We start from the raw sequence: 23183 nt of genomic DNA, 5'->3' as shown, positions 1-23183 counted from the left end.
CCATCCCCATCCCCAGATCATTAACGAGTCTTTCAATTTCTTCAATGGGGAAACTCTTTCCTTCCCCAGGGCATTTGCCTGTACAGCACTAGTTACCTTTGGAGGCTCTTCCCCTCACTCTTCCCAAGTTAACCCCTTTATATCCTTTAGATCCTAGCTTGGTACTTCATCTGAGAGGTTGTCCTTGGCCATTCTTTCTAAAATAGACCTCTGGTTTCTCTATACTAGACATTTCTTTCCAAACATTAATTAAATTTTGCAATTATGTTGTCAGGTTATTTTCTGATGTCTTCCCCCAGTAGTATGACCCAGGAGGCCAGAGAACTTGAGTCTTGTTTACCTTTGATTTCCCTGAAATGTGGTTTTTAAATACAGGAGTCGCAGCCAAATGTGGCACCTCTGAATTGAGATGTACAGTTAAGTGTAAAATTCATACTGGATTTCGAAGACTTGGCACGAGAAGAGAATGTATAAGATCTCATTCGTAGGTTTATATTGGTTACATGTTGAAATGATGTCTGGATAAACTGGGTTAAATCTAGGATTAAAATTATTTTCACCTGTTTGACTTTTTAATGTGGCTACTAGATGATTTTTTACTTCTATAAGGAACTCGTGTATTTCTCCGCTCTGAGACAACGCCATCCCAGGGCCTAGTACAGCGTCCTGCCTCCATTTTACTGAGCGAAAGAACCAATGTTAAGAGAGACCGGATGAATGAGCGAGTGAAGAGGTACGGTCTCTGCCTCCTATTAGGAAAATAGATAACGGCATTGTCCTGAAAGTCGGGAGATCTGGGTCTGGAAACTCTGTGTGGGCTTGCACAAGCAATGCCGCGCTCCGGATGTCAGCCCATCAGGCAGCTGATCTCTGAGGTCTCGAACTGTATGAGGCTAAGTGGCGGAGGAAGGTGGAGAAGGCCGGGACAACAGAGCTTGACTTCTGTTTGACTCTAGCCTAACACTAGAGCTTCGGCCGACGGGAGGAGGCAGCAAGAATCACAGAGTAGAACCCCGAGCCCAGCGCCGGGCCGCCGGCTTCCTCCGCCGACGTCACTGGGGCGCGACGGCCCTGTCCGTCCTGTCCTCGAGGCGGCAGCGGTTCAGAAGGTCCCTGTGGTGAGGGCGAGCGCCGAGCTAACAATGTCAAACTGTACTGGAGTCTCTCTAATGCTCAGTTTTCAGCAAACCACCCTCGGCTGCTCTCCCTCCTACTTCGCCCTTACCCGGCATTGGATGCCGGCTGCTAGGAGTCCGGTCTCGGACGTCCAGGGCTGGACCCCAGCGCGGCTGCGCAGGGCACGTGCGCCTCTCCGGAGTCCCGGCGATTGGCTGTGATGTAACTTCCGGCGTGAGCGGCGAAAGCCGGGAGGGCGAGCGAGAGAGTGAGCAGGCAGCAGGCAGCAGGCGGGCGGGCGGACGGCTCGGCGGGAGGGAGCGAGCGAGCAGTGAGTGAGCCAGCGAGGGCGGTCGTGTCCCTAGAACAGCCGAGATTCTTCCCGTCCCTCTGACCCCCTCCCCGGAGCCCACAGCGCCTCTGGTCTCCAGTGGAGCGGACACGGCCCGGCCCGGCCATGGCCTCGTTGCTGAAGGTGGATCAGGAAGTGAAGCTCAAGGTAGCGGCACCGGTCTGGGCCTCCTTACCCCCCGCTTCGATTTCCGAGCAGTCTGACCGGCTCCCCACTCCCCATGGCGTCTTTGTCTCCCTGGGGACACCAGCTCTGAGCTTCCGCTCAGCTCAGCCCAGCCCCCCACTCCCGGAGACGGCATCAGGGGAGAGGATAATATGGGGTGGCCTTGTGAACCGCATCTGGTGGTGGAGAGCCCCGAGGAAACCTCCGCGGACACGTGGTGGACTCAACACTTTAGGCCAGTGACAGCTGGAAGTCCCCAGTCCAGCAACGTCCCCGCCTCCGGATGCTACGCTGTTCTACCCCTACCCTTGGCGTCAGGCCTCCCTGGTATCAAAGGCTAGGTCTGGATGGGGGCTTGGCACGTTTGTGAGCTCACATGCCCCCTGTCTACCTGACTTTCGTTTGCTCTCAAATCCAGACAGCTTCAGACACAGGGAGGGAGGGTGGGAGGGAAGGCAGGCGGGTGCTACTCTCAAGCCCCACTTCCCTCTCCTGAGATGGAGAAATGGATCCTCAAAAAAATAAAGTATTTACAGTCTGGGGGCCTCTCAGCTTCTCATTACAATTACAAGGTGAGGGGAGTACGGCTGGATTTGGGTTTTCCCGTCCTGCCCTTAACCTCTGTTGCCAGGTATTGACTTGCTGTTACTGAATTGCTCTCTTTGTTAATTTTAGGTTGATTCTTTCAGGGAGCGGATCACAAGTGAGGTGAGTGCAATAAAAAAAAAAAACAAAATAAAATAAATAAGCGTTGGTTGATAGTTGGGAATTTCCCAAAGAAGAGATCTGTAGAGAGAGAGACCTTCCCACAATTATTAATTGAGCTGTATTTTCCTTCATTTTTAGGCAGAAGACTTGGTGGCAAATTTCTTCCCAAAGAAGTTGTTAGAACTTGATAGCTTTTTGAAGGTGAGAGACTCTTTTCTTCAAATTCCCCAGTTTTTTTGGCTCTGGTCTTTCTGTCAAATGGGAGAAATCATGTGTTGATTCTATTTTGTTTTGTACAGTAAAATGCTCTCATTTCTTGCCCTTCAAATAAAATACTTCTTTGTTCATTTTGAAAAGACTGATGTTGTTTTGGGGGTGGGCGTCTCTCTTTCAGGAACCAATCCTAAACATCCATGACCTAACTCAGATCCACTCAGACATGAATCTCCCAGTCCCTGATCCTATTCTTCTCACCAATAGCCACGATGGACTGGACGGTGTGAGTGTCCTGTATTTTTCTTTGTATTCTGAAGCAATAGTTCTCTAGTCTCTGTTCTTCCTAGTCAATTTAAACACATACGGAGGAGACAGTGGATTAGGATCTAGGAACAAGGGCTCTTATAGACCTGATGATTCCAGTATACCACTTTGAGACCCTGGTTTTCATTTATAGCATGAAGTGTGTAATGTAATGTTACTTTGTCCTACAGTGAGTTCTAAATAGGACTAGTAGCTACAGGTTTCCTCAAGTTATCTGGTCTGTCCCTGTGGCTCTAAACAAGATTTTTCTTACCTTTTTCAATGTCTTGAGTATTGTTAGAGGATGAGTAGTGCTTGCTATATGACTGTAGTCTCTGTCTGTGTGGCATATATTTAGAACCCAGTGCTTGCCAGTTACATGTCCACATTTCATAATAACACTGTTAACACTGTATTGTCTGAATTACTGTGTCATTGATAGAGCTTGCAATTCTGGAAAACAGAAACTATTAATCATCTTTGTATCCCTAGCACCTAGCACTGTACTTGGTACATAGTAGGTGCTAAGTACATGTTTGTTGATTGAATATTGTACTTCTTTGTGGAAGTTGAAGATTTGTACATATTCCCTTTAGTATATTCACTGTGCTTTGAATGGTTCATTTTTCCTGTTGCTTATAGTATCCACCCCTCTCCCCCAGTTGCTTAATGTGTCATTTGAAGGCTGGTCTTCCCAACTAGATTGTAACTTGCTTTGTGGCAAGAATCTTTTTTAAAGTCTTATATATGCTTAGTAAATTGTGCATAAATGAAAACAGCCTATGGGGCCAAAGAGATTAGACTTGCTTGAAGGGTAACTTGTGATGGGAATATGGGTGTCAAGAGCAGGCTAATTCCTATCTCTGTATCCTTAGCCCACTTACAAGAAGCGAAGGTTGGATGAATGTGAAGAGGCCTTCCAAGGTAAGAGCCAGTCTCCCCCGCCCACCTACTCCCTGACTTGCAACCCTGAGCAGGAGGATTGATCTGGCAGTCTCTGATCAGAAAACAAGACCGAATTTTATTTTCCAGCATTAGCATTCCAAAGTTCTACAAACATGGTTATTATTTAGCACCCCAAACCTAATTTCCCAATAAACAGGGAGCGGTTGACTTAGTGTGGACTGTCAAGGGGGAGAGGTTTGAGGTGGCTACACATCTTAGATTTTCCACAGAAGTTCTAGTTATTTTCTCTTTTTTCAGTAATAGTTGGTGCATTAAATCTTTAGAGCATATTTTAATTTTCTATTCTTTCCTTATTCATATTTTGGCACTTTTTTTTTTTTTTAAGAATTTTATTTATTCATGAGAGAGAGAGAGAGGCAGAGACATAGGCAGAGGGAGAAGCAGGCTCCGTGCAAGGAGCCTGATGCGGGACTCAATCCCGGGACCCCAGGATCACATCCTGGGCCAAAGGCAGACGCTAAACCGCTGAGCCACCCAGGGATCCCTTGACTTCGGCACTTTAGACACTCATTTTAGATAAAAAGCAGAGATCATAGCATCTCATGGGTCTGGGAAACAAAGAAGGTGGGGGTATTATGTCCTGTCCCCCAACCCCTCAATCATTTGACCTTCTTCATGTCCCTGCCAGGAACCAAGGTGTTCGTGATGCCCAATGGGATGCTAAAAAGCAACCAGCAGCTAGTGGACATTATTGAGAAAGTGAAACCTGAGATCCGGCTGCTGATTGAAAAATGCAACACGGTGAGGCAGGGGCTAGTGACTTAAGGGCTGACCCCAAAAAGCCTGGCTTGAATTATGAAAAATATTGGTTGTGGGGCAGGAGGCATGGAGGTGATAGAGGAGTTGGCACATTAAGTATCTTGGCTACCATGTTCCTGGCATCTGATCCCAGCAGCAAGGATTGTATATTTCATGGCTTCAGCAGAAAAAGCGAGGGTCTTCGTGTGTGTGTGTGTGTGTGTGTGTGTGTGTGTGTGTGTGTATATATATATATATATGTCTATATATATCCATATATATGTATATATATATTGGTCCTCTCACCCTTCAGGTCAAAATGTGGGTACAGCTTCTGATTCCCAGGATAGAAGATGGGAACAACTTCGGGGTGTCCATTCAGGTAACTTGCTTGTATTACAAACTGGAGAGGAAGGTTCAAAAGGTTTACTCTCCTTTTCCCTGCTTTCTCTTTGGCTCTTTGAGTGACATGGAAGTGACTTGACCTCGACCCTTGGGTTTTTTTTAGGAGGAGACAGTTGCAGAACTAAGAACTGTTGAGAGTGAAGCTGCATCTTATCTGGACCAGATTTCTAGGTAGGGCTTCTTGGGCGTGGCCCAGGAATTGGGGGCTGGTGACATAGCAAGCACTATCCAGGGTCTTCTGCAGCTTCTTCCTCTTCTTCTCCTTACAGATATTATATTACAAGAGCCAAATTGGTTTCTAAAATAGCTAAATATCCCCATGTGGTAAGTAAGGGTGTGGGGGTCTGAGGGTGGAAGTGGAAGGAGAGGGAGGAGTGGCTGTTACTCTGCAAGAGCTGCCATCTGTGGACAGCCCAGCCTCAGCAACTAGCCTTTCCTCCACCCTCCTTTCAGGAGGACTATCGCCGTACCGTGACAGAAATTGATGAGAAAGAATATATCAGCCTTCGGCTCATCATATCAGAGCTAAGGAATCAATATGTGAGTAACCTTGGTCCCTGCCCATAGTCACCCTGCCTGTTAGTCCTAGGGGTCATGTTCTTGTCATTTTCTGGGGTTTGAGGTGGGGGATGGAGTAGGATAAAATGAGTAGGATAAATTCTCATTAACTGAGTTGAGAGCTGAGATCATTGAGGGTGCATAGCTGGGGATCTCCCTTTCTGTTTGGATAGCAGGGAGTGTAGTGCAGTATAGGTGTGAAAATGTGAGCATTAGAGTCACAAGGCTTAGGTTCAGAACAAATTCTTCCTGTAATCTGTGGCCTTAGGCAAGATGTCGAACCTCAAATGTCAGTTTCTTCATCTCTAAGATAGAACTTAGAGTATCTATGGCACAAATATGGGGGTTTTTTGTTTTGTTTTTTTACAAAGATGGTTTTTTAAAAATGAGTGAAATAGGGGCACCTGGATGGCTCTGTTGGTTAAGCATCCAACTTGTGATTTTGGCTTAGGGCATGATCTCCTGCATAGTGGGATTGAGATTAGTAGGACTGAACCCTGTGTTGAGCTCCACGCTCAGCAGGGAGTCTGCTTGAGATTCTCTTTCTCTGCCCCCGCCCCCCCCGCCTTCACTCACCACTTGCTCTTTTTCTCTCAAATAAATTAATTTTTTTTTTCCAAAAATGAGTGAAATAACACGTTAAAAGACCCAGTACCATTGTTGATTGTTATTCGACACTTGGGGCCTGGGAAGTATCCAGGAATCCCCAATGTGTGGGTATGACAGAGGAGAGACAGCCGCCCTGAATTCAGGTTCCAGTGAGTGGGATTGGGATTTTGCATGTGATTGGTTGGGGACTTGTGGGGGTATCTAGTTTCTTTGGGAGGTCAGATAGAACAAACGTGTGATTCCTTGACCTCTTCTCCCAGGTCACTCTACATGACATGATCCTGAAAAATATCGAGAAGATCAAACGGCCCCGGAGCAGCAATGCAGAGACACTGTACTGAGGCCAGGGCCAGGGCCAGGGGACTCTGTGAGTCTGGCTCAAGACCGACATTGCCTTGGTTTGTTACATGACTATCGTGATGGGGAAACTGGCTGGAAATAGTAATCACACCTCTCTGTTTTTAGTTAGAGTCTAATGAAACTCTCATGTAGTTCTGTGACGTGTTTACCTCTTTTTTCAGGCCTCAGGAACTCTTCTATTTCTTTCCCTAATACCCCACACCTGACCTGTCCTAATTTCTGGAGAATTCCAGGTTTGTGTGTGCAGGATATTGGCATAGGAATACTTGTGTTTTCTCTCCTTGCCCTCTCCCTCCTGTGTCTTGAGCTTTGTGTTGTTTTCCTTCTGTTGATTAGTTCATTAGAAGCTGAGGGAACTGAAAGGAAAGTGCTAGGTGTTTTTTAGGAACTGGGGTGGGAGGGGTCCAGCTCCTCTCCTCTGATGTAAGGTTAGTGTCTCTTGCCACTGTGTGGGACATTGGATCCTCCCTCCCACAGTTTTCCTGGTGATAACTTAGGATTTCCCATCCACATACATCCCACCTTGAACCTGATCATGACAAGAAACACCTTAGGCCTTCTGCCAAGTCCCTAGCTCCTTGAGATGTTTTTATAACCAGGATTTTCACATACACATAGGTGTGTGGTATACACATACGTACAGACATGCACGCACATGCCTTCCTACTCTTAACCTGATTTCCCCATCGCATAGTCTGTGGTGTTGTCCTTTGTCCCCCCAACCCCCCCCCCCCCAAGAACTCTGTCACACACACACATCATTCAGAAGGTGATAGTTGTCTTAGTCCTTGCACACTGGGGCCCCTCGTTCTGCTCTTATATACAGGCTCTTGATGCCCAGAGGCTGGTGAGTTGGAGGAGAGCCGAGAGATGAGAAGCAGAGGATCTGGGGAAGGCCCCTTCCTCTGTGACTCTGGTCTTTTGGGGCATCACTGCAAAGGCTGGTCCTCTGGCTCCTGGTTGCCTCTTCTAGGCCAGTTGTAAATTGGCGTGGGGCTCCCTGCAGCTCTGAGAGCCAGATGCTGCTGCTTCTGCTGGGCTTTCCTAGGGGAAAAATATTTCTCTTATTTATAGTATTGTGCTTCCAAGGAAAGCAGCACCTGTGTGTCTGTGTGTGTGTATGCACACACGCGTGTACGCTTTGTGTGTATGTGAAAATCTGCCAGGCAAGTCAAAACCGTAGAAGAGTTGCCTCCTATCTCTTGAATCTTCCAGAGAGATCACTTGTTACAGCTTTTCTGTTAACCCTCATCAAACCCCTACTTTTTTATTCTGCCGCTACTGGAGAGTTAGTATTGCAGTCAGCCTGCCAGCGACTCTCTCCATGTCTGTTTCTGACTCTCATTCTTCCCCTTGCCTTCATCCCCAATCATATTTCCACCCAGATGCATCATTTTTACTCCCAGTATGCTGTAGAGAAGGAGTCAGAATGCTGTCTTCCCATGAATAGTACTCAGTAACAAACCAATTGCATTTTAGTTGGGCAGTGCCCCTACCCACCCTCCAGATCCCTTCCAGCTAAAACCCTACCCTTTTCCCCACTATGTGTTTCTCAGTTTCCCTTTTTGTTTTTTGGATTATTCTGCTGCCCCTCCTCCTTACTCTACCACCCTTGGATCGTAATGTAAAATTCTTTTACCATGTCAAGAAATTATTAAAAACGCAGGTACTTTGACCTCTTTCTAAAGCTGCAGACCCTGGTGCGATGCTCTGGTGGCTAGGGATATGCCCACACTCAAGTGCGTGTGCACGGGGACACCCACCTCCACATACACCTCCAGCCACCCTATTGGGTGTTTTTATACCAATTGAACTGCCTCTTTTCTCTAAAATAATGGAAAGACTGAGGCTTCTGCCTACCAGGAGGCAGGGGTGGGTCCTTTACTTGTGTTCAGTCTGAATTATGTGAAAGTTAGCCCTTACAAACCTAAGCTGCTTCTGTCTAACCTCCCAAGATACCCAGTTCCTTGCTGTCTCCTTGGTGATACCCATGAACTGCCAGTAGAGGCTGCTCTAGTTCCGCGTGTGGGAGATCACCTGGTTCAAGGCAACAGCCTACCCGGTCATTTTCTTGACCTTATACTAATTCTCCCTGCTGATTAGTGTCTTAAATTTCTTGAGGAGATACCAGGGTTTCCTGCTTTTGGTTTTCCAATGACTTGGAGGGCTGTCTAGGATTCTAGCTCTCTCTGAAATAAAGTTTCCTCAACTTCCACCTTGCAAAGTAGCATTCTAATATCCAGTGATCCCCTCATTGTCTCTGCAAAGAGATTTAAGGTCTTGAACGGTGAGGAACATCCGCTGTATTCTGTTCCAGAGATCGGTTCCAGAAGCTAACAATTTTTGAATGCCTTCCCTGTGTTGGGTTCTGTTAAGTACTTTATGTGCATGACCATGTTCAATTTTCATGAATCTAGAATAGTTTACCCCTCCTTTATAGGTGAGGACACTGAAACTCATGATTAAGTGACTCCTCTGAGGTCATATAGCATAGGGACGTGGGGTTGGTATACAAATCGGACTGCTGAGCCCAGGCACTCATCCTTTCCCAATGGCTAGATGGAAGAGACCTGAAACTACAAAGCAGGGGCTTGGCCTTTGGCAGCTGGCCAAGTACTTGTTACTGAACTGGGCCGTGGGTCCTGGGAATACTGGGGGGAGTGCCTGCTAGGAGGTAGGATAGTTGGGTGCCTATGTGTATCCAAATGGATAGTTTGGGTGCCTATGTGTAGCACACAGCACTTAACTGGGCATCTGAGGTTTGCATTCATCCTCAGATCCATTCTAAGTGAAAGGTAGAGTTTAGAGTTAATCCAAATGCCATCTAGTCTGGTCTAAGTGATGGCAATCAGAACTCCTACCGTCCTGCCACCAGGAGTTCAGGGACAGGGGAGAGGCTATGCACGTGGAAGTAGTGCCTTGAGCCAAACCACGGAACAGAAAATTGGAACAGAATTATATAAATTAAGGTCAGAAATTTCCTGTCCAACCCACAGGGTGGAGTTTTCTCCATTCCTATCCATCCTACTGAATATAAACCCCGATTTGATGTCAGTAACTGGAAGGAGCAGCTGGTAGGACTCCCCTTTCAGCTTTCAGCATTCATCATGAATCTCAAGGTAGTCCTCGTGTTCCTGGCACTGTCCCTCATTACCATCTTTGCCCTGGCCTATGTCTTGCTGACCAGCCACGGTGGCACCAGCCAGCCTCCCCGTTGCCCCGCTGTGTCCCCCAGCGCCCAGCCCTGGACACACCCCGGCCAGAGCCAGCTGTTTGCAGACCTGAGCCGAGAGGAGCTGACAGCTGTGATGAGCTTCCTGACCCAGCAGCTAGGGCCAGGCCTGGTGGATGCAGCCCAGGCCCGCCCCTCGGACAACTGCGTCTTCTCGGTGGAGCTGCACTTGCCCCCCAAGGCTGCAGCCCTGGCCCACCTGGATAGGGGGAGCCCCCCGCCTGCCCGGGAGGCACTGGCCATCGTCTTCTTTGGTGGACAACCCCAGCCCAATGTGAGTGAGCTGGTGGTGGGGCCGCTGCCTCACCCCACCCACCTGCGGGACGTGACAGTGGAGCGTCACGGGGGCCCCCTGCCCTATCACCGACGCCCCATGCTGGGAGCGGAGTATGCCCAGATGTGGAAGCATTTGAAGGAGGTGGAGCTACCCAAGGCACCAGTCTTTCTGGCTTCTGTCTTCAACTACAATGGCTCCACTTTGGCACCTCTGCATGCCACACCCAGTGGCTTGCGTTCAGGGGACCGTGCTACCTGGATAGCCCTCTACCATAATATCTCAGGTGTTGGCATTTTCCTTCACCCAGTGGGGCTGGAACTACTGCTGGACCACAGGGCCCTGGACCCTGCCCACTGGGCTGTCCAACGGGTCTTTTACCTTGGGCGCTACTATGCAGACTTGGGCCAGTTGGAATGGGAGTTTAAGGCTGGCCGGCTGGAAGTGGTTAGGGTTCCTCTACCCCTGCCAAATGGGGCTTCATCCTTGAAGTCCCGGGCCTCCCCAGGTCCTCTCCCCCCTCTTCACTTCTCACCTCAGGGCTCCCAATATAGCGTGCAAGGGAACCTGGTGGCATCCTCTCTCTGGACATTTACCTTTGGTCACGGGGTGTTTAGTGGCATGAGGATTTTTGATATTCGGTTCAAGGGCGAGCGAGTGGCCTATGAAGTCAGTGTCCAGGAGTGTGTATCTGTCTATGGTGCCGATTCACCCAAGACAATGATGACCAGATACTTGGATAGCAGCTATGGACTTGGCCGTCACAGCCGGGGCTTGGTTCGGGGAGTGGACTGCCCCTATCAATCTACAATGGTGGACATCCACATACTGGTGGGCACAGGGGCAGTCCAGCTGCTCCCGGGGGCTGTATGTGTATTCGAGGAGGCCCAAGGACTGCCCCTTCGGAGGCACCACAATCACCTTGAGAGTCATTTCTATGGTGGTTTGGCTGGCTCGGCCCTTGTAGTCAGGTCTGTGTCCTCTGTAGGCAACTATGACTACATTTGGGACTTTGTACTGCACCCAAATGGGGCGCTGGAAGGGCGGGTCCATGCCACGGGCTATATCAACACGGCTTTCCTGAGTGGGGGTGAGGAGAGCCTCCTCTTTGGGAACCGTGTGGGGGAGCGAGTGCTGGGGGCAGTGCACACACATGCCTTCCACTTCAAGCTGGACCTGGATGTGGCAGGTGAGTGCTCTGGTGAGGGCTGAGACTTGGGGTGGAGCAGAGGGAAGGGAGACCCCCAAAGCAAGCTAGAGGCAGCAGAGGGTAGAGTCCTGGCACCATGATATATTATGGCAACAGAGCAGGGGCTGATTGGAGTATATTCGACTGCAGTCAGCCTGAAATACTGGGTGTACTGGGTATCTGGCCAAAAGTAGAGGAGTGCCCCTACCCGGCCCTGGTCACCCAGCCCCCCTGCCTCGCTGTGATTGTGAAACTGGCTTAAATGCAATGGCTGTGCCTGGCTGCCTTTGTCTTGAGTGCCTGTGGCTAGTGAATTTACCCCAGCAGTTGGGGCTCTTGAGTTTTTTGTCCTGATTCTGAGGGTCAGTGGAGTTTGGGGAAAGCAGAGGCCTGAGCAGAGGATAGGAAGCAGCCTAATGAGGTTTTCAGAGTAGAGGTGGTCCTGGGACACAAGAGGGGGGTGTGAATGGGGGGTTGCTTCACAGGATTTCATAAACAGGACATAGGATAGTGGCCTTACCATCCTCCTGGGGAGGGTCATCCCATCCCTGCCAGCACATGTCATCACAACCAGCCTTCCGGTGACCCAACAGGCATGCAATAGGCTTGCTGCAAGTGTAGAAAGGGATTTCTCAAGTGGGGCTCAAAGCACAGAGAGGACTTGCTACTCCTGAGAGATTTTTGTCAAGAACAAAATAAACTTATCAAATCATAGACTATTAGACCCAGAAAGAAAAATAGAAGTCTACCAGACCTTCGCCAAACTAAGGAGGATGGGGGGAAATGGGACAAGTAGACTGCTTTGGTATAATGCTTGGCACACAACTTTCCTGTGAAACATTTTCTTACCCTCTTGAATATAAAGACATGGTTGGGGTGGGAGGAGAACTAAGAAAATAGCATGACTGAAATGAGTATTATCTGGATTATTCTTTGACATATTTGGAATTGGACTTTCCTAATCTGAAGTTTCTCTTCAGCATTTTTGGCCTTAAAGAGCCTTGTATTGGGAAGTAAGAGTGAGTAACATTTGGATCCCTATAGGGTGGAGCCTGAACCTGCAAAAAGAGTCTAATCTTAAGTGCCAAGTGGGAAAGATGAGTGCACATTACAAGTGCAATTGAGTTCTGGGGGGTTTTCAGACAGTTTAAGAGCTAAATCGACTCACTTCGGAAGAAAACAATGGTCCCCACCTTGTGGAGAAAGAAAAGTTTCAGAGCTGGGAGGAATATGCAGGGCACCCTGTAAGGGGATTGGGTTTTTCCGGCCAGCTTCTCTCAGACAAATCTCTTTCATAGTTACAAGAATGTAACTAGCCACCTGGGTGTGCTTTTCCACTTACAGAGCTCAGCCACAGAACAGCTTTTATTATGCCCACTATAGAAATTCAGAAAGAATCAGAGAAGCAAAGAAATGGTCCAAGGTATACTGGGTAAGCCAGTGCTAGCAGAACTCTAGGCAGTGATGGATATTCTCCATCTGTGCCGATATGTCATTAGCCACTAGTCACATGGCAATTGAGCACTTAAAATGTGGCTAGTATAACTGAAGAACTGCATTTTTAGTGTAAATGGAACTAGCCACTCGTGACCAGTCGTAGCCATATTGAACAGGGCAGGTTCAAAGAAGATGGGCTGGCACTCGAATCCGACCTGGCTCCCAGCACAGACTGCTCTCTGACGAGCTCTGTTGCCCTTTGTGAGGCCAGTGCAGTGGGCATCTTGTGGAAGACAAGGGACCGTCTCACCTGGTGTGGAACTCCTCTCCCCCCTCCCCCTGGCAGGGCTGAAAAACTGGGTGGTAGCTGAAGACGTGGTGTTTAAACCTGTGGCAGCCCCTTGGAGTCCAGAGCACCAGCTGCAGCGGCCACAGCTGACTCGGCAGGTCCTGGGAAGGGAGGACCTGACAGCTTTTTCCTTGGGAAACCCCCTCCCCCGCTACCTTTCTCTGGCTAGCAACCAGACTAATGCCTGGGGTCACCAGCGCGGGTACCGAATCCAGATCCACAGCCCCCTCGGCATACACATGCCCCTGGAGAGCGACATGGAGAGGGCCCTCAGCTGGGGGAGGTGAGGATGGCTCTGGGCACTGGGTGGTCGGGAAGGACGGGTCCTGTTCCCCGTCCCAACCCACTACCCTTGGCTTACCACTCACCCCTATACCTCCTCTTGGATCCAAGTAGATATGGGATGGGAAATGGTCTTGTGTAGTCTCAGGTCCGAAGGACTTCGAGGCCAAGAATGGCCAATGATGTTTTCTGACACCACTTTCCTTCAACCTTCCTGGTCAGATACCAGCTCGTGGTGACCCGGAGGAAGGAAGAGGAGTCACAGAGTAGCAGCATCTATTACCAGAATGACATCTGGACCCCCACTATGGCCTTTGCTGACTTCATCAACAATGAGACCCTCTTAGGAGAGGTTGGTAGCCCTAGAGGCAGAGCAGAGGAACAACTTAAGCCTGATAACTTGGCTGCCCAGTCCCTGACCGTAGGTTGGAGGGAATGGTAGGTTTCTAGTTCTCAGATTCAGGAGCCAACATGGGTCATCTCTCTTGGGGTAAGATTAGCCCTGGGACACTAACCATCCTGCAGCTTCTCACAAGAATCACCTGGCCTGCTGTGTGGACCCAGGGCTGGGTGGAGGTGGAAGCAAGGCTGAGGCTAGAGGTTGGGGATGGTGGCCGAGGAGGGGTGGTTCTGTGGGTCTCACTTCCAAAGTCTTTCAGCCTCTCCCTCTTCCCACAGGACCTGGTGGCTTGGGTCACAGCCAGCTTCCTGCATATTCCCCATGCTGAGGATGTCCCCAACACACTGACTCTGGGCAACAGAGTTGGCTTCTTGCTCCGGCCCTATAACTTCTTTGATGAAGATCCCTCCATCTTCTCCCCTGGCAGTGTCTACTTTGAGAAGGGCCAGGATACTGGGCTCTGCAGTGTCAACCCCGTGGCCTGCATTCCTCACCTGGCGACCTGTGTCCCGGACATGCCCCCATTCTTTTACCAGGACTTGTAGCCCCAAGGGTGCGGTGGGACATGGAGGGGGGTTGCTGAGACATTTGTATTTTTCTCTCTGTTCCCACTTCCTGCCCCCTTGACTTCTACCCTCTTATTGTTCCTTAGGAAAAACAGCCTCCCACACTATATATATATATATATATATATATATATATATCCTTTCCATTAATTCTTATTCCAATTCATTTTGTTTAAATGGTGGATTTATGCAAATGATAGGATTATTAAAATATTCAAGCAAAACACCACAAATTCTACCACTTAGAAATAGCTAGTGTTCACATTTGGTGAACTTTATACCAGACATTTCTTTATGCATGTGCATTGAAATGGAAGAATGGATAGAATTTTGTAAAAATAGATGGTGTGTGTGATTTATAATAAAAAGTATTACAATATTTTTATCGCTCGAATTTCTATTTGACTTTTGAAGTATCTAGAATCCACCCCATTCCCTCCTGTCCCCGCGTCTCCCCCCCACAAAAAAAATATTAAGGACACTGGCCAAGGAAATTAGCAATGGAAGAAGAGAGGGCAAGAGGATGCCGCTTGGGAAGCTGCAGGGCTGGGGGGGGGGGGGGTTTCCTTGGAAGCAGAACAATAGTTCCAACTTACAGGAAAAGGAACATCTGGCCCTGGAAGGTGGGGGTTGGGGGAAGAAGCGGGCAAAGGACGAGGGTCTGCTCTGAGCAGAACCAGCTCCTCACTGGTGATGCTTTTCCAGGCTCAGTTGGTCAGTTGCATTATTTTTAAACCTCACTCTCCTTCTGCCTACCCCAGCTCTCCCCAGTTCCAACCCTGACCCAGAGAGCGGAGTCTGATTTGGAGCCTGGAAGACAAAGCCATGTAAGGTCTGTGGAAATCACTGCCGCCCGCGTCAGGCCCGCCTCCCAAGTCCGGCGTGCCCCGCCCCCTCCCCAGCTTTCCCGTGTCCTTCCCACCCTCCCCACCCTCAGTATCCTGAACGACTGAACACTGGGAACCTCAGCCAGAATCCAGGAGCCCCCTCCTTATAGAAGCCAAGAGAGACCTAACTCTGCTGACCTGAGAACACACGTCTCCACTCTGGTTCTATCCTCTGTCCTGCCGTTCACAGACAATGAACCAGAAGACCACTCTGGTGCTCCTTGCTCTGGCTGTCATCACCATTTTTGCCTTGGTGTGTGTCCTACTAGCTGGCAGGGGAGGAGATGGGGGTGAACCCGGCCAGCCCCCCAGCTGCGCCGCTGTGTCCCCCAGCGCCCAGCCCTGGACACACCCTGGCCAGAGCCAGCTGTTTGCAGACCTGAGCCGAGAGGAGCTGACAGCTGTGATGAGCTTCCTGACCCAGCAGCTAGGGCCAGGCCTGGTGGATGCAGCCCAGGCCCGCCCCTCGGACAACTGCGTCTTCTCGGTGGAGCTGCACTTGCCCTCCAAGGCTGCAGCCCTGGCCCACCTGGATAGGGGGAGCCCCCCGCCTGCCCGGGAGGCACTGGCCATCATCTTCTTTGGTGGACAACCCCAGCCCAATGTGAGTGAGCTGGTGGTGGGGCCGCTGCCTCACCCCACCCACCTGCGGGATGTGACAGTGGAGCGTCACGGGGGCCCCCTGCCCTATCACCGACGCCCCGTGCTGATCCGGGAATACCTGGACATAGACCAGCTGATCTTCGACAGGGAGCTGCCCCAGGCTGCTGGGCTCCTCCACCACTGCTGCTTCTACAAACGCCAAGGACGGAATCTGGTGACAATGACCACGGCCCCCCGAGGTCTGCAGTCAGGGGACAGGGCCACCTGGTTTGGCCTCTACTACAACATCTCAGGGGCTGGGATTTTCCTGCATCCCGTGGGGTTGGAATTGCTGGTAGACCACAAGGCTCTGGACCCTGCCCACTGGACCATCCAGAAGGTGTTCTTTCAAGGCCGCTACTATGACAGTTTGGCCCATCTGGAGGACCAGTTTGAGGCAGGCCTGGTGAATGTGGTGCTGGTCCCAGACAATGGCACAGGTGGGTCCTGGTCCCTCAAGTCCCAGGTGCCTCCGGGTCCAGCTCCTCCTCTGCAGTTCCTACCCCAGGGCCCCCGTTTCAGTGTCCAGGGCAGTCGAGTGAGCTCCTCATTGTGGACTTTCTCCTTTGGCCTTGGAGCTTTCAGTGGCCCCAGGATCTTTGACATCCGCTTCCAGGGAGAACGACTAGCTTATGAGATCAGCCTCCAAGAGGCCTTGGCCATCTATGGTGGAAATTCCCCTGCAGCAATGCTGACCCGCTATATTGATGGCAGCTTTGGCATGGGCAAGTACTCTACTCCCCTGACCCGGGGGGTGGACTGCCCCTACCTGGCCACCTATGTGGACTGGCACTACCTTCTGGAGTCCCACACCCCCAAGACAATACGGGATGCCATTTGTGTGTTTGAACAGAACCAGGGCCTCCCCTTGAGGCGACACCACTCAGATTTCTACTCCCACTATTTTGGGGGCCTTGCAGAGACAGTGCTAATCCTCAGATCTGTATCCACCTTGCTCAATTATGACTACCTGTGGGATATGGTCTTCCACCCCAATGGGGCCATAGAAGTCCGACTCCATGCCACCGGCTACATCAGCTCAGCATTCCTCTTTGGTGCTGCCCGAAGGTATGGGAACCAGGTCAGAGAGCACACCCTGGGTACCGTCCACACCCACAGCGCCCACTTCAAGGTGGATCTGGATGTAGGAGGTAAGACATCCCTGGGGAAGCAAGGATTCCAGCAGAGGAGACTGAAAAGTTATCTATTTACTTTGGAATTTATGGAAATCATCCAGGAAAGGAAGATTTGAACATGAATTGCAGTTTTGAAGTTTCATACTTCCTCTTTGGCTGGATGGGAGAAAGTTGGCTATTGAATTTTATTTGGGTACTAGCTCATTTTCCCCGGTGCAGAGCTGCCACCCTCCCTCCACATGACTTCATCTGAAAATCTCGAGAAATGGCAGAGCTCAGGCCCCTTTGCCCTCGTCCCTCCCCCGCTCTTCCTTTCTTTCTTTCTTTCTTTCTTTCTTTCTTTCTTTCTTTCTTTCTTTCTTTCTTCTTTCTTCTTTCTTTCTTTCTCTTTCTTTCTTTCTTTCTTTCTTCTTTTCTTTCTTTCTTTCTTTCTTTCTTTCTTTCTTTCTCTCTTTCTTTCTTTTCTTTCTTGTCACAGAGAGAGAGAGAGAGGCAGAGACATAGGCAGAGGGAGAAGCAAGCTCCATGCACTGGGAGCCTGATGTGGGACTCCATCCCAGGTCTCCAGGATCACGCCCTGGGCCAAAGGCAGGCGCCAAACCGCGCCACCCAGGGATCCCCTCCCCCGCTCTTCTTATAGGGGTCTTACTTTAGGGAGGCAGCCCTTTGTTTCATCGTTCATTTCTCTGCATGTGGCCTGTGGTGCTGAGGTTTGGGAGGACCTCTTCCAAGTCCCTGGCACACACACACCAGTCATGGAACATCCCAGGTTATACATTTATATATTGCATATATACAATATATATATATATTACACATTTCTGTGGGAGGTGAACCCCCTTCCTCCCTGGAGTTCTCTCTCTGGGCACAATCCATTTAAGTACAAGGGAGGTAGAATGGGTACTGTGGAGTGTTCAGATAGTTCCCAGGCTTGGTGGTCACCGAGACAGCCAAAGATCCACGATGGCATGGAGTCCCTATCTTCTCACTTTCCTTCCCCATATTGAGTCGATCACCCATTTTTTTCCTGGTCTGGCTCTGAAATATATCAAAGCCTTGCTGGGCCAGCCTTCTCTCTGCTGCTTCCACTTTTTTCTTCCTCTCAGATCCAGGGACTACCTACCAGCCTGTGCTAGCTTGCCCCCCCCCCCCCCCCATCTAGCTCCAACTGACTTCCCTCAAAGGCCCTTCCCCTCAGAGTGTGGTTCCAGCCTGCCCTTCAGCCTACCCCTCCCCACCCCAGTGCCACCTTAGCCAACACCCACACCCTCCCCCATCCCTGGCCACACCTGCCACAGGTTAGTCAGGCTTAGGTGCTTTTGCTCCTATTTTATCCCGGCTGTGTCATCTCCTGAGACCAGGCTGAAAGGGAACCAGGCAGGTCCCCTTTTCCTTCCTGCATCTATATTCCTGTGACCTTGGACCTCAAATGTGCTCCTCCATGCTGCAGGCCCCTCAGGGCTTTGCCTTCTGCAGCCTCTGTGAGCATGGGAGGAAAGGGACTGGGCTTCATTGCTCTGTGCATCCTGGGCTGAGCACAGTCCTCTCCCCTAGTAAGTGGGAAGGGTTATTGGATGAAGTCCCTGAAGAAATACTTTACAGGTCAACAGCTTTGGCTGAAAGACCAGTGATATATCCTGGAGAGAGGGAAGGGAAGAAGGGGCACAGTCAGTTCTGGGTTTCTCCTTGGCCCCCACTCTGAAGCTGTGAGTGGTGGGCAGGAGACACAGTCCAGAGGGGACAGGGCAGCAGCGTGACCAGCCCTCCCTCCCACCTCCACCCCACCCTGGCAGGACTAGAGAACTGGGTCTGGGCTGAGGACATGACCTATGTCCCCACGGCGGTACCCTGGAGCCCCGAACACCAGATGCAGAGGCTGCAGGTGACCAGGAAGCTTCTGGAGACTGAGGAGCAGGCCGCCTTCCCCCTGGGGGGCACCCCACCCCGTTACGTGTACCTGGCCAGCAACCACAGCAACAAGTGGGGTCATCCACGGGGCTACCGCATCCAGTTGCTCAGCTTTGCAGGGGAGCCGCTGCCCCAGAACAGCTCCCTGGAGAGAGCCTTCAGCTGGGGGAGGTGAGTGGCGGGGTGTCAGAGAGAAGCAAGGGGAAGAGAAGGAAGGACGCCCTGTGTTGAGAGGGGCAACTGGGAACTCAGTTCAAACTGTATTCGAGGTGAAAGCTCCATTAGGATTTCCTGGTTATCAAAACCCATACACTGGGCAGATGTTCCCTGTGCAGGGCTGATGTCCAGGCAGGAGTGCCCTTCCCCATTTTGGATGGGGGGGAGACCATCCTGTGAAAGGGCAGGGGGAGGAACCGGAGGATGTGGAAAGAGGTTGGTTTTCCCACCAGGGTGGCATCAGAGTCACTGTGTGGATGAGTTGGGAAGCCCAAGGTCCATGCACTCAGCCTCCTTCCATCATAATCAGGCAGCAGGACGGGGTTAGTGACCATGGAGGCCTGACCAGTGCCTCCTTAGGTACCAGCTGGCTGTGACCCAGCGGAAGGAAGAGGAGCCCAGCAGCACCAGCATCTACAATCAGAACGACCCTTGGGCCCCCACCGTGGATTTCGAGGACTTCATCAACAATGAGACCATTGCTGGAGAGGTGAGCTGACTGTAGGAGGGTCAAGGGAGGGAGACTTGGGGCACGGAGATGAACCCCACCTTCTCTTTAGTTCCTTGAAACCATCTGGTCTCCGGAGGGATGGAGCTGATTCCTGCCTTCTGTGTTTTCCTACATCTGATCATTACCTCTTAAGGGAATCGTCCCAAGCTGGAAGTTCATTTGCAGACTCTTGCTCAGGTTCCAACCCATTTGGAGACCCCACAGCTCTCTTGAGTCTTAGCTTCATGGACTTTGTCTTTTTTGGGCCCCGGGATTCGAGGAAGGCTGGAAGACCACATCTCTTGTGTCTCATGCTTCTCTCATTTCTGACTTGACCTCTAAAGGCTTAATTTCTGAATGTTGGCATTCTCTGGCTCCTAAACCCTTATCTTCCTCCTCCATCCTCCTCTCAGTCATAGGTGGGGAATTCTTGGAGAATGAGGGAGTCATCCCTCTGGGGTGGGTATGCTGATGGCGGTATGATGGGAAATGTCAGAGTTGGAGGGCACAGGCTGGAACAGGGAGGCAGGGCTTGCTCCCAATATGAAATGGACTATGCTCTGACTCCTGGGCCAGTAGGAAAAACTGTTTAAACACTTAAGATCCTTTCTCAGTTCAGGTCTTGATCTCAGGGTTGTGAGTTCAATCCCCATATTGGGCTCCACACTAGGTATAGACACTACTTTAACAACAACAACAACAACAAAGACAATGTCTTTTTGAGGGAAAGTGGACTGGCAAGGTGAATCCTCACATCCAAGGCTACTTACTGTAGGAGGCAGGTATATCTTTCACAAAACCAGGCCTCAGGTCCTCTTTCTTCTCCCTTGCCAGGACTTGGTGGCCTGGGTGACAGCTGGTTTCCTGCACATCCCTCATGCAGAAGATGTTCCCAACACGGTGACTGTGGGCAATGCTGTGGGCTTCTTCCTCCGACCCTACAACTTCTTTGACCAGGATCCCTCCTTCGATTCTGCAGACTCTGTCTATTTCCAGGGGAACCAGGATGCCGGGGCCTGCGAGGTCAACCCCCTGGCTTGCCTTCCTCAGTCTGCTGCCTGTGCCCCAGACCTCCCTGCCTTCTCCCATGGGGGCTTCTCTCACAACTAGGGGTCCCCCCAGGATGAGGAATGTGGCCAGGGGCCCCGGGGCCAGGGTGTGTGGGGAGGGGAACAGTAGGCCCCAGGCCAGGTGGCCTGGTGTCTTCTCCTACCTTCTACCACAAAGCTCCTCTCCTCCCCTCCCCCCCAGACCCCCTCTCTATCGCCCTCCCTGACACCCCCTCCCTGCTGGGAGCCTCCTGAGCCTATGATGCCTGGCACTGGGGGAGGGGCAGAGACACCAGTCAGCTTTGTGGTCACCCGACCTGCTGAGAGAAGAATGGCCAGCTGAAGCCTGGGACTAATGGCCAAGCTTTTCCCAGAAGACTTATTTTTTTTGTGATTTTGTGTTTGGTTTTGTTTTTTGGCTTTATGGCTTTCCCAAATCTTTTTAACCCACCTCCTGGTCTCCCCTGAGCCTCTTCAGTCTCTCCCTTGGAAGGTGAGGATGGTGTTGCTGCACTGGGGACAGTCCCCTAGGAGCCCCAGGGCAGGGTTCCTGTCGGACCTACACATCTAGGGATGAGCTAGAGGAGATTCCTTAGCCCATATTCCTCTTATCCAAGTCCTCCTTCTTTCCCTCTTCCTTCCTTGGCCAACTGCTGCCTCTTCCTGTTCCTACCTGTTCTTACAGCCTGAAATTTCTCTCCCAGCCCTCAGAGAATGTTTCCCTGTCCTGATGCTACCTTAGCCTTCATTTCTTGACTTAACGGCTCCTCTCCTGGCTCTCTGCCTGTGGAAATCTCAAACATCTAGTTTGAGAGGACAACCCTGTCCGTCCCTCTGTATCTGTCACAAACCGGAGTAGGAGTCGTCCCCACCCCAGTCCTAGGGTAGGCTGTAATTCCTGAAAGTTCTGTCCACCGCCTTGTATTCACCTGCCTTGCTTCTCTGGCAAAGGATGGTCACATAGACAGCAGCAGCTCAAGTTAGCATTTGGGGTGGATTTGTGGACACAGTGGTAATGAGGAGCGGTCATTTGTGCCTGGGGTGTATGTGACCAGTGACCTCACATGCTCCACAGCAGCAGACACAGAAGGCTGGTGGGCGCCAAGGGTGGGAAGCAGAGACTCTGGAACTCCAGCGACCTAGAGGTGGCCATGCAAATAAGCTGGGCGGGGGGCGGGGGGGGTGCGTGGCTTCCACCATGCTGTCCCTCAGAGGATCTGGGTGAGGGGTGGGTATGACCATAGTGAGAAATTAGAAACCAGAGAAACATCCTTTCCTAGAGGATTGGTTAACTAAATTTGTACACAGCCTAACAATACAGCGCTATGCAGCTAAAAAAGAACGCTCTCAGTGTATACTCGCAGGGAATGATCTTCCAATGAATACGCCAAAGCACAGAAGTGTGTGTGGTGCACTTCTCCTTTGTGTGATAGAAAGGAGGAAACTATAAATACATATTTACTTATATATGCTTATTCAGAAGAAACCAGGGATACTGGTCGCTTTGGGGAAGGGGAGTTGGGAGGTGAGGAAGGGGAGGGAGGAGACTTAGCACTATGTACCCTTCTGTATATTTTGAATTTGAGCCATGTGACTATTATCTATTCAAAACAAAATAAAAAATGGACCCAGACAGGATCTGACTCGTTTGTTTGGTTGGTTTTTACCCACAAGTCTTTTAGGAAGAGGTGAGGTAGGGGTAGGGTAGAGTGAATAAGGGTATGGGCCCAGGGACTGCATTTGGTCATGTTTCTGAGACCCAGAGAAATGGATGCAGCCTCTGGTACCTCCTTGCACTCGCTTGCCTGTCCACCCCTGAAGAAAATGTTAAGCCTCAGGGGCGTGCTCTTGCTCCCCGTCTCTGCCTCTGTCTCTTTTTTCCCTCTCTGCGTCTCTTAAAAGAGAAGACGATGGGAAGCAATGGAGAGAGGTGATTTTTGCCTGCTGGGAGCCCGGCCAGGCCTGGAGGTGAAGTGTAGGAAACCTATTTGAGATTCCACTTAGCTTCAGACCAGAGCGAGATCCTATGTAGGGGAGCTCGGGCATCACGGAACCTTCTGCTCCTCTCTGTGCTGCCCCAAGCCCGTGGTCACTTCTGGACCAATGAAATAGTGGATAGGGGTGAAGTCAAGTGAGCTGGAGGGAAACTCTGTTCCAAAGAACAGCGAGGAAGAACAGAGCGAGGGGAACGCAGGAGTAACAGAACACAGAGACACAGGACACGGAGCAAGTGAAGACTGGCACAGAGGAGAAGGGAGATGCCATAGCCGGCTGTGGCTCTGGCACTGACTTTGCACTTCTGTCTCCCTGACCTGAGTACTTTCTCCGTGACATGCATATCCATTTGTTGCAGCTCCTCTGGCTCCTTCCTACGGCCAGCCTCAGCCTCACGGGGGTCAGTGCTGGGGGGAAACGGAAGGAGGGAATGCTGAGGTCTGCCCCTCCCCTTCCCCAATCACACTCGTGTGAACCTCATGACCTTGAAACCCAGGTCCACACGGAAGATCGTGGGTGCTTGTATGTGGCCATATGTGTGAGTGGGTGTGAATGCTTCCCAGCTTTTGTCTGAAAACGTGACTATGTGTGGATTTGTCTCTACGTCTCACCATCTGCCCCAGCCTCAGATGAAA

General features: G+C 50.7%; 3 protein-coding genes across 4 annotated transcripts; all 3 read left to right on the top strand.

Moving 5' to 3' along the window:
• The first annotated feature begins 1056 nt into the window (after positions 1-1056).
• On the top strand, positions 1057-8183 carry PSME3 (proteasome activator subunit 3). The gene is made up of 11 exons (XM_025987011.2): positions 1057-1615; positions 2309-2341; positions 2480-2542; positions 2736-2840; positions 3736-3784; positions 4455-4567; positions 4878-4946; positions 5073-5140; positions 5239-5293; positions 5423-5509; positions 6397-8183. Exons 1-11 carry the CDS (start codon positions 1574-1576, stop codon positions 6475-6477), a joined length of 765 nt encoding a protein of 254 aa, XP_025842796.1. The 5' UTR covers positions 1057-1573; the 3' UTR covers positions 6478-8183.
• A 1233-nt stretch (positions 8184-9416) lies between these two features.
• On the top strand, positions 9417-14329 carry AOC2 (amine oxidase copper containing 2). Its single transcript, XM_025987012.2, has 4 exons — positions 9417-11191; positions 12975-13260; positions 13482-13611; positions 13938-14329. The coding sequence occupies exons 1-4, from the start codon at positions 9604-9606 to the stop codon at positions 14202-14204; spliced, it is 2271 nt and encodes a 756-aa protein (XP_025842797.2). The 5' UTR covers positions 9417-9603; the 3' UTR covers positions 14205-14329.
• Positions 14330-14837: 508 nt separating this feature from the next.
• Positions 14838-22191, top strand: LOC112910792 (amine oxidase copper containing 3). 2 transcript variants are annotated; one of them, XM_025987090.2, is made up of 4 exons: positions 14838-16905; positions 18684-18969; positions 19375-19504; positions 20339-22191. In XM_025987090.2, exons 1-4 carry the CDS (start codon positions 15306-15308, stop codon positions 20612-20614), a joined length of 2292 nt encoding a protein of 763 aa, XP_025842875.2. In that variant the 5' UTR covers positions 14838-15305; the 3' UTR covers positions 20615-22191. The 2 variants fall into 2 exon arrangements, 1 of the variants encoding a protein (XP_025842875.2); XR_011999625.1 differs by having other exon boundaries at positions 15161-16905; positions 19325-19504.
• The last annotated feature ends 992 nt before the right edge of the window (positions 22192-23183 follow it).

This window comes from Vulpes vulpes, chromosome 2, assembly GCF_048418805.1.
Source record: "Vulpes vulpes isolate BD-2025 chromosome 2, VulVul3, whole genome shotgun sequence".
Taxonomy (NCBI): domain Eukaryota; kingdom Metazoa; phylum Chordata; class Mammalia; order Carnivora; family Canidae; genus Vulpes; species Vulpes vulpes.
The sequence above is the reverse complement of the archived record's forward strand: the minus strand, read 5'-3'. Positions and strand labels throughout refer to the sequence as shown.